The sequence below is a fragment of the Anas platyrhynchos genome, chromosome 3 (genome assembly GCF_047663525.1).
Source record: "Anas platyrhynchos isolate ZD024472 breed Pekin duck chromosome 3, IASCAAS_PekinDuck_T2T, whole genome shotgun sequence".
Classification (NCBI taxonomy): domain Eukaryota; kingdom Metazoa; phylum Chordata; class Aves; order Anseriformes; family Anatidae; genus Anas; species Anas platyrhynchos.
Genome location: NC_092589.1, coordinates 29576004 through 29586435, shown reverse-complemented (window position 1 = coordinate 29586435; position 10432 = coordinate 29576004). Strand labels below are relative to the sequence as shown.

The 10432-nt window shown below is 45.3% G+C and overlaps 1 protein-coding gene across 1 annotated transcript; it reads right to left on the bottom strand.

Moving 5' to 3' along the window:
- Positions 1–251: 251 nt before the first annotated feature.
- Positions 252–2250, bottom strand: PIGM (phosphatidylinositol glycan anchor biosynthesis class M). The gene has a single exon (XM_005023614.5). It carries the CDS (start codon positions 2157–2159, stop codon positions 885–887), a length of 1275 nt encoding a protein of 424 aa, XP_005023671.2. The 5' UTR covers positions 2160–2250; the 3' UTR covers positions 252–884.
- Positions 2251–10432: the final 8182 nt, after the last annotated feature.

The following is a 10432-nucleotide window of genomic DNA, read 5'->3' as shown; positions in this document are numbered from 1 at the left end:
CAATGGCAAGAGAAGGGATTAAGTCTGTTCAAAAATTCAAACACTGAAAGGTGGGGGGGGTGGGAAAGGGAAGCAGAGTGAAGAGAGAGTGGGCAACTTTGAATTCTAAAATAAATTCAGAGTTTCAAAGAGATAATGAATTATACAAAACAACCACTTTTTTCTTACTTCACTGAAGAAAGACTGGGTACAGGCCACAAAAAATACATTGCTAAAATGTTACTGTGGAAAGAAAACCAAAAACTCCAGTGTACATGTACATATTAAGTGATTTCTTTATTCAAATAGATTCACCCTTGCAAAAGAAAACCAAGAACCCCCCACCCATTTACTGGAATGCACAAGACTGCTGAACTATAAACATCTTTTTATCATCTTCTGTGTTCCGCTAGCCAAAGGCCACAGGCATCTACAAGGACAGAGAAAAACTCCATGGGAAGGTATAAGCCAGGAGCTGAGAGTGCCCCAGTACGAGGCATTCCCTCACTGACCAGGGCACAGCCCCACTGTGTCTGCAGACAGCAGGTGGAGAAGGTGCAGGCAACAGAGTCCATCCACAGCCCCAGACGTGGCAGACCGTAATATACCAGGTCCAGGGTCCTTCCAGTGAGTCCAGTCCGGAGCAGCAGCAGGACACATGGCTAGAGACAAGGCCACAGTGCAGTTTCAAGGTCCATTCAGCATGAGCACCCTTGCAGACACCACCTGGGACAAGACAGTTGTGGCTCTGGGCAACTATTGGTGCCCTCAGGGCCTTGACAAAGTATTGCTTATGAACAACACACACATTAGTACAATGTATGTGTATTTGTTTAACAAAGTGCTGGTGGTCTGAAAAGCCTTGTTAAAGGTCCCAATGCTGTTTCTGTATTCTGGCCTATTTACTACCGCTGTTTAAGTTTTTTGGTAACTTGTGTTTCTTCCTGATAATGTGAAATAATTTGAACAAGTATGAAGCTATTAATAAAGAGGAAAAGCAAGCCAGCCAACCATATAAGCAAAAAAGCGTTATAACCTCTAAACTCTAGGAAGTATGCAGGAGCAAGCCACAGGCCTTGTCCAACAAACCACAGAAAGAGCAACAGCACACCACGATGCCAGGACATCTTAATATTAGGCATTATGATGGGCAAGAGGCAGAGATACCAGACAAAATACTGGGATGTGCATACTTTGTTAAAACTGACAAAAATGGCAGTGTGTAGGAAACAACAGAAGGCAAGGTCTCTGTAAAAAGCTACGGACACCACCAGAAGCAGGAGCAGCTGGGGCAGGAAAGCTGCAAGCCCCAAGGCAAAACTCCACTTGCTCTCTGCAGTTAAGTACAACATGTAGAAATAGGGAGAGAAATTGTGGCGGATATCCCTCCTGGTCAGGTGGTAGAGGTAGGCATGCTCCATAAACTCCCAGCCATACAGGTGATAAAAGGCCATGGTCAAGGTGGCCAGCACAGCTCCAGCAACTGTTCCAAAGAGCAGCAGGTCACGGTTGAGCATCTTTACCACCAGCTGCCGGAGGCACCCCATGGTCATAAAATTTGCTAGTTTATCACTTCCTGCACCCGCTGCCGCCCTTTCCCCGCCGCACCGCTTGCCCAGCAGGTGCAGGGCGATGGGCAGCGCGTATGTCAGCGGGTATATCTTCAGGTGCACGGCCAGCCCGTAGCACACCGCAGCCTTCCCCACGCTGCCCTCCTGCAGCAGCTGCAGGGTGGCCAGCACCAGCAGCGCCACCAGGGCCTCCGCGTTGCCGCGGCTGGACACGGCCATGGGCAGCGGGTTGAAGAGCCAGGCAGCAGCGCAGCACCCGCAGGCCTGCCCGGCGGGCACCCCGCGGCCCCGCAGCGCCCGGTAGGCCACGCCGGCGGCCGCCAGGTCCCCGGCCACGAAGAGCAGCTTCCCGAAGGCCTCGGCGAGGTACACGTTGGGCGTCAGCAGCCAGGCCAGCAGCGGCGTGTAGCGGTAGGTGGCCCGCCCGTAGGGCGACCGCCCCTGGGTCACCAGCCGCGCCGCGTCCGTGAACACCCGGTAGTCGACGTCGGTGTAGCGCAGCCGCATGGCGCCGTCCTGGTACAGCCCGTACAGCACCAGGCCCAGCCGCCACAGCAGCGCCGCCGACAGCGCCGCCCCCAGCCCCGGCCCCCGCCGCCCCTCCGCCATGGCGGCGCTCGGGGGCCGCGCTGCTCCCGCCGGTGCGCGGCGGCAGGAGGCGGCGCCGACCGTTGCCTGGCGGCCGTTGGGCGGCCGCGCGTGCGCGGTGTGGAGCCGAAGCCGCCTCCCTGGCCGGGGCGGGGCTGCGGCAGCCGCTGGGGGCTGGGAGGGGGCGGCCTGCCTGGAGCCCTGCGGCAGAGGGAGGCGTACCCAGGGTTAGTTAGGAAAGAGAGTAAAGGGAAAATAAAGTCAGCGCTTTGCTTTCTGCTAATGGCTGTGTTGTGTGCAGGGTCTCTCTAAAGCACTTAGGTGTGCTTCTTCGCACACCTGCCTCGTTTATATCAGAAACAATGCCACACGAGCCAGAACCTAGAAAGACGTATTTATAAGAAAGAAATTCCTCCGTGTTTTGAACTTTATTACATATTTTAAAAATCACTTTCCTGACTGGATCTTTGCCCTATATTTTCTCACATTTGAGTTGTGGCTGACTGGAAAATGTGTTTATTGCTTTTCATATTTTTTTTTTCTGATTTTTTTTTTTTTTCGTTAAGAGACAGTTACTTCATTCACCCCAAAATGTGCGTTTGTTCAGCAGTTAGTTAAGTGCCCTCTTTTTGCTGAACGGTTTCAGCTGAGAACACTTCCAGAGCTGCAGAGCTGCTGGCTCACACCCCTCCCTCACAGAAACGAATCTTGTTTCTCTGTTTTGGGGACGGTTATTGGAGAACCAGCAACAGTTTTTTCATATTTGGCACAGAAAGCCTGTGGAGGGTGTCCTAACTCAGTCTATTCAGGTGACAAGATATTTCTGTTTGCATTCACAAACTTTATATTTTTATTTTTATTTTTATTTTTATTTTTTTTCTCTCTGTAAGACTGTTTGGCCTTGCACAATGTTGCAAAAGCATATAGGCTGAGATGTCTGGTGGGAGAAAAATACTGACTGACCTGGAGGATCAGTATTTCTTTCTCTGTATGTTATCAGAAAAGACTTCGTTGCAGTTTATTTGCTGATGTGTCTAAGTTAAATCATACTGTTTAAATAATACTAGCCTAATAAATAAAGATCCATTTGCAGGTCTCTCAGATGCTTTTTTGTCTGCTTCTGACAGTCTGTTTTCAGAAAAATATTTTATTCTTTGAAATTAGTAGAAGTTATGAGGCTGTCCCTAGTGACTGTTTATCTAGATTTTAAAGAAGAAAATGTAGGCAATGTGTTCTAAAGTAAATAAAATAGTAAAACTACCTTAGTTATTGTTGTATATAATATAACTGTATGATATTGCCCAAGCTGGAAAAATAATTGATATTCCTTATAAATAATTTAACACCTTTAAAATAAGCTTGAAGCTCTTCAGAGAATTAAGGTCTGACTCAAAAAAGCGTTTGGCTTCAGATTTGATACTAGCTTGCTTAACCTGATTTGTCATGTACTGTAGACTGTAATGCAGGAAAGAGGGCTGTCTTATTAAAGTTGTAAATCTGTTGTTCCTGTAAAATTCTGCTTTTATTTATATAAACCACGAGGAGACACTTTTAGAAAATGTAGGAGATAAAAACTAATAGAACCTCTGGGACTGAAGCTGATTGATTCTAGTGCACAGGAAGATAGAAACAGTATGAAGAAAAATGTGGAGTTGAGCATAGTCGTGCATAACATATGAACTAAATAGAAATACATACATGCATATATACTTACCTATTTAGTTCATATATATATATATGCTTATACATGTATATGCACATAGAGAAACATTTTCTTTTTTTCCATCACCCTTTGTTCATTTTGTTTACACGTTCTCAAAAGTGGTACTGTCAGATATTTCATAAACTGGAGTTATATCTATACATGCATCTGTTGCACGTACATGAGAGGAGATGATAAACTTAATCTCAAATGTTACTTTTCACACTCATCTTTTGTGGTAGAGACTACTTCAGTAGCACTGGGATCAGTTCTCTAGAAACTACCTCAAAGACCCTATTGTCATTTAAAATTTACATTTCAGTGAGACTGTGAAACTTGGGCCTTGTTTTTGCAAGGTGCATTATTGCTCAATAGAAGTTTTTATCACCTGAAAAACAAGGTACAGCTGTGGATGGTGGAGAGAGTGAGAACCTGGTTCCTGGTCAGTAAAGAGTAGTCATCACACCTGGTTGTGTACTTGCCTGTCAGTGGTTTACTATTCACACTATGGTAGATGATTAGTTTTGGGGAAGGATATGCTGATTTTGTTGACTAAACAAAGATGAAAGATGTTAAAAACTAGATCTGATGGATATGGTAGGACTAAATATTGGCGGGACTGAAAGGTTAATCTTGAGAAGTTGGAGGAGAACAAAGAGGCTACTGAACTGATGTGAAGAAATCAACAAAGAATTCAAGAGTGACTCTGGCAGCTTTGAAGTAACATAAGGGAGTCATGTTGGTGGCAGTGCAAGGAAGCAGAGAACCAGTGTTGGGTTGCACTTTGCTGAGAGCCTTGCTAAGTCTGAGATGGCCTGGAAGGCTGCCCAAAGTTAAATACCGGAAAAGATCTGGAGGAAAGAACAGTATGGGGCTTCACCTGAAGAAAGCAGTCAGAGGATCCGTTCACATGCTGTATTTCAGCTTATTCTACTGAGATCTCAGTGTGAGGCACTTGTCATGCAGGTCTCTTCTGCAATTATCTAATGTTAATGGTTAACTATACTTTAAGATTTTATTGTTGAGTTAGTAGTTCAAATTTGATTGTAAAGAGGCAGAGAAAAGAGGCGCTTCCCAACAAGACGTCTTCTGCGGTGGAAGTTCTATGGTGCACAGCATATCCAAGCCACAGTTGGGATCTCAAGCTCTCATCTCCGTTTGACTGGCTCATAAAGTTGGCAGTATGCATACAGTTGTTAAACAGTCCTTTCCGCACTCTTTAGCCATAATGTCTAATCTGTGGTGGTTTGCAAAGGAGTTCCTGTGCTTGCAGGGATACGTTACGTTAGTTCTGTGGCAATGAAATTTAGTTTTGGAAGTTGTCTTGCCCTTTTCTACATCTGTACTCTCCTTCCTGCATCCAGAGGAGAAGCTGTGAAGCTTGACGTCACAAATCTCTTATGCAGAATATAAACCCCACAAAGTTAAGGTAGTTGTTCATCTTGGACGGGGTACGTTTGAATCCAAAACTCATCTTTAGGATAGAAGCAAGGTATTAAGCTCTTTCTGTTGATAGGAATGTGAGTCTTTCTGCCTGGAGCACAATTCAACAGGGCAGTCAACCATTTCTTTAGCTTTGAAGATGCTGAAATGGACCCTGGCTTAAAAAGAACCGGTTCCCAGCCTGCCTCGAAAGGTAGTTGTTTAGTGCTAAAATGTGAGCTTCCCTTCTGGTACGTGAACATCCTAGCCTTCAGATTTTCAGTACTCAGTCGCGGTCCCCAGACTCTCGTGTTTTGAGAGGGATTGTACTCCCTTTACCTAATGTGGGAATCCCGTTTTTGTGCCTCAAGGGTCAATGGTGTAAGGCACTTAGAAATCATCGCAGATTGTGGTTGTTGTCAATTGCCATGGAAATTAAGGCCATGCAAGTGCCTTCTACCCCTTCTTCTTCCCTTTCTTTTGTTGTCCGGTTACTACTCAATATTACACATTTGGTGAGATGTCCTAAAAAAAAGCATTACGTCCTAATGTTAACAACTCTTGTTTTTTCTTTCTCTAGGTCTGCCAGTAGCTGACAAGGTAGAAAGATGACCTCTTCTCTTTCATTCTTGTGAAGTTAGAGGCAGTGCCCATTTAAACTGTGGCTGAGGCTCTGCGATGGTGCAAGTCTATCTTACTCCTTCAAATTCAGTGATGCTGCCGGAGTTTTCAGTAATGAACTTTGAAGGATTCAACCACTCTAAAGCTTTTGGACAGTGGCAATTATCTGAAAACATTCCTACAGGTTTATCTTCATCTACGTTTGTTTGCTCTCTCCATGTCATTCAAAGCAGTCAGGACTGGTTTGCTTCCCCCTTCTCTGGAAATTTGCACGAGGAACCATTGTTAGAATCAGAATCCTGATCTGAGAGCACGATGAAAAATGTTGCACTCCAACTTGGACATTGGAGAGGAAAATGTTCATGTATACGTCAGTATGGTACTCAAACAGCTGCTTACACCTTTTAACTTTTAAACCTGCGAAGCAACAGGTAGTTTCTACGTTGCCCTCGGGGATAGTGTACTCTTCTGTACTTTGCTTCTATACCAACAGCTCAAAATTTTAAAGTCATGTTGTCGCTCATACCACCAAACAACCTTGCACGGCATTACACGTACCCCCCCAGATAGATCTTGCCCTGAATGCGAGACCAGACAAGGAAATAATGCCGGCACGTAAAACTAACTCATAAATACATCTCTTTTTGGCTTTTTTTGTTTTGTTTTGTTTTGATGCTTTGTGGGGCTTAGCTGTACTTCAGTGAGAAGGATGTCTTCTGGTGTGAACTGAAATTATACCTCTATGCCACAATGTCCCTCTATTTATTTATTTTTTTTGTTGGGTGGGGGGGGTTGGGGAGGGGAGAGGAGAGGAGGGTGTTGATAATTCCTTGTGGACACCTGAAGGAGTTGCAAAATAATAAAATTTAGGTGAAGGAAAAGTTCCTTCTCTTAATTTTTGTCGTTGTTGTTTTTCTTTTCCATCTGGTCATAAAATGAAGGTCCCATTTTCTGGCTTTTGGCAGAGTGCAAGCGTGCTGAAATCATTCACGTTACGTAGACTGTATTTGTCTGAAATGATAAGATCATACCTATAGTCTGCTGCAGGCTCAAAAGCAGCCTATGCCTCCTGGACTGTTTTATGCCTTTGCTTTTGTTACTACGCCCTTCTAAGTCTTCAACAGGGAAATGAAATTACCCTATACAGAAGAAACACCATCCAGAAGAAACTTCAGGTGCTAGGGCCTGAATTTTCACTGAAACCAAAGGCAGGTACCTTACTGACGTGAAGAAAGGGGCTTTAATCTATCCTGGTTTGTTTACTAATGAAGGAGCGTGAAAGAGATGCATGTCCTTGTCTCTGAAGAGGAGGTGAAGGAACAGCTAGTGCAAGGAACACAAAATTCAGTTATGCCGAACTAACAGGTGGTTGTATCCCAGCTTGGAGACCGTAACACAGAATCACCTAGGTTGGAAGAGACCTCCAAGATCACGTAGTCCAACCTCTGACATAACACTAACCAGTCCTCCACTAAGCCGTATCCCTAAGCTCCTGACCTAAACATCTTTTAAAGACCTCCAGGGATGGTGACTCCACCACTCCCCTGGGCAGCCTGTTCCAATGCCTAACGACCCTTTTGGTGAAGAAGTTCTTCCTAACATCCAGCCTACACCTCCCCTGGTGCAACTTTAGCCCATTCCCCCTCGTCCTATCACCAGGCACATGGGAGAACAGACCAACCCCCACCTCGCTACAGCCTCCTTTAAGGTATCTGTAGAGTGCGGTAAGGTCGCCCTTGAGCCTCCTCTTCTCCAGGAGGAACAAGCCCAGCTCCCTCAGCCGCTCCTCATAAGACTTGTTCTCCAGATCCCTCACCAGCTTTGTTGCCCTTCCCTGGACTCACTGGAGCCCCTCAATATCTTTCTTGTAGCGAGGGGCCCAGAACTGAACACAGTACTTGGGATGCGGCCTCACCAGAGCCAAGTACAGGGGCGCAATGGCTTCCTTAGTCCTGCTGGCCATGCCGTTTCTTGTACGAGCCAGGATGCTGTTGGCCTTCTTGGCCACCTGAGCACACTGCTGGCTCATATTCAGTCGACTAGCCACCAGTACTCCCAGGTCCTTCTCTGCCAGGCAGCTTTCTAACCACTCAGATGGCTTTTCCAACCATCTTCAAACTTCCAGATCTAGAGGAACGCTTTGGCTGCAGCCTAAAAAGCCACGTGCACGTAAGCTGCCGCAAGCCAGCCAACCTTCTTCCAATGACCTGCCAGGAAACAGGCACGTTAGGCACGTAGCACGTTACCAAATTAAAGCCAAAACTTGCAGCCCAGTCCTTGACCTGAATAGTGAGTAGGATCCGGAGCCTGGCATTTATGCGTGATAGCTTCTACGCAGCCGAAGTAAATACACCCTGGGTGCCCCGAGCTGGAGGACCACGATGGTGGGAATGATCAACTCCCAACCGACCCTGAACGTGTGCGGGATTTGCTGCTCCACCTGGATCTATACAAGTCCGTGGGACCGGGTGGGATTCATCCCAGGGTGCTTAAGGAGCTGGCTGACGCCATTGTGGGACCTCTCTCAATTATTTTTCAATGATCTTGTGAATCTGGAGAGGTCCCAGTGGACTGGAAGCTGGCAAATGTTGTACCAATTTTCAAGAAGGGCAAGAAAATAGACCGTGGCAGCTACAGGCCTGTCAGTCTCACATCAGCGCCCGGTAAAATTCTGGAGAAGATGATCCTTGAAGTTCTTGAAGCGCACCTGGGGGACAATGCAGTCATTGGTCCCAGCCAACATGGGTTCATGAGGGGTAGGTCCTGCCTAACAAATCTGAATTCCGTTTATAATAAGATTTCTAGCACAAGACTGCTGATTCTGACCATTGTGTAGAGCCCAGCGACACATCCAGAAACTGCTGATTTCTAACACCTGTAAAAGGTTAAACCTAATTATGCTGGGCATTGTTTTGTGCCAGTTTTTGAAGGGGTAAGTGAAATGATGTGTGTTAAGAACTGGTGAAGTCTCTGTTACATGGTTTTATATACTTGTATATAGACTATTTTGTATGAATGTATATACATATGTATGTAGTGTTTATATATAAACAGTGTATATTTGCAATACACACACACATAAGACATCTGTTATATATGTGTGTGTATGCATGCTTAAGGAGTAATAATAGTCTTGTCTTTCTTCCATATTTTGAATCCTTTTAGGTACCTCTGTATCTCTGTCTGAAATGTGCAGTAGTGGACCTTGAGAATGTGAGATGTATGGGATCCAGCCTCTGTTCAAGCAATAATGCTTGTGACCCTTTATAAGTGGGGAAATTAGATTTTGTATTTCAGCATCTGAGATGCCCTTGGCTGAAGAGCCGTTACCCATCAGTGCAGCCATCTATAAGTGTCCTGGGAAACATTGTGTATTTTGAGTTTATAACCACTTGATTCAATGTTTTTCAATTCTTCAGAGGAAGAAAAGAGACCAAACTTGGAGTGTATCTGTTTCACTCTTCTCATACAATTCTTCTTTTATCAAATATAAGGGATAGCCTGAAGTTATAGGAGGAAAAATGTCTCTTGACTGCCAACTTCTACATCAGTGAGACCTTTGCTAAGACCCAGTTCCCGAGGTCATATTGAAATAGATGAAAAAGGCACGAAACTGTATTTTGGTCCTTTGGTCTTATTTTTTAGGTTGACAAGTAGACATCAAATATAGAAAGAAAATCAAGCTCTGCTACTAAGTTTGTTATTCTTCTAACACTGCTTTCAGAACAGATGAGACAGACATGAAAAGGCACAAGAGGTGATCATTGATAATTTGTTTGGGAATAGGTCTGAATGACTTCTTAGACTCAGTGGCTGAAGTAATAAACAAGCTCTTTAAATGCAGAATTCCAGGCTGTAATTCAGATGTTACAGGAGCTGTGGTTGAGGTGAGAACATTAATATAATCCTTTGCAACAGCATGTGCTAGCACTGGAATGCAAACCAAGTACTTTCATGGGTAGCTTAAATATGGACACTTGGAAATGACCTCTTCTAGCTTATGTGACAATTGGATTCAGTAGGACCCAAGAACATACGAGTTTTGATCGAACCTTTTCTTGAGGAAGAAACAGTCATAGATTCTCTTAGTCTTTCCCTTCCCCTCCTTGGATTTTGTTTTCTAGTGTCGCGGTTCTGCTCGAGTGGGCAGCCGAGCTCCACCACAGCCGCTCTCTCACTCCCCCTCCTCAAAGAGGAATGGGGAGAAAATATGTGAAAAGGGCTCAAGGATTGAGACAAGGACGAGAAAATCATGCAATAATTAGTGTAACGGGCAAAACAGACTCAGCGTAAGAAGATAAATAGTAAGATTTATTGCTCATTACTAACAAGCTGGAGAAGTGAGAAACAAAGGAAAGAAACCAAAAGCACCTTCCTCCCCATCCACCCTCTTCCACCTCCTCCCCCCAAGCGGTGCAGGGGAATGGGGGAATGGGGGTTATGGTCAGTCTACAGCACTTCTTCTCTGCCGCTCCTTCTCGGTCACTCTCGTCCCCTGTGCTGTGGGGTCCCACCCACGGGATGCAGTCCTTGATGAACTGATCCGGCG

Bases quoted from the DNA above. Each gene is read 5' to 3' on its own strand.
- PIGM (XM_005023614.5), bottom strand. From the start codon at position 2,159: ATGGCGGAGGGGCGGCGGGGGCCGGGGCTGGGGGCGGCGCTGTCGGCG.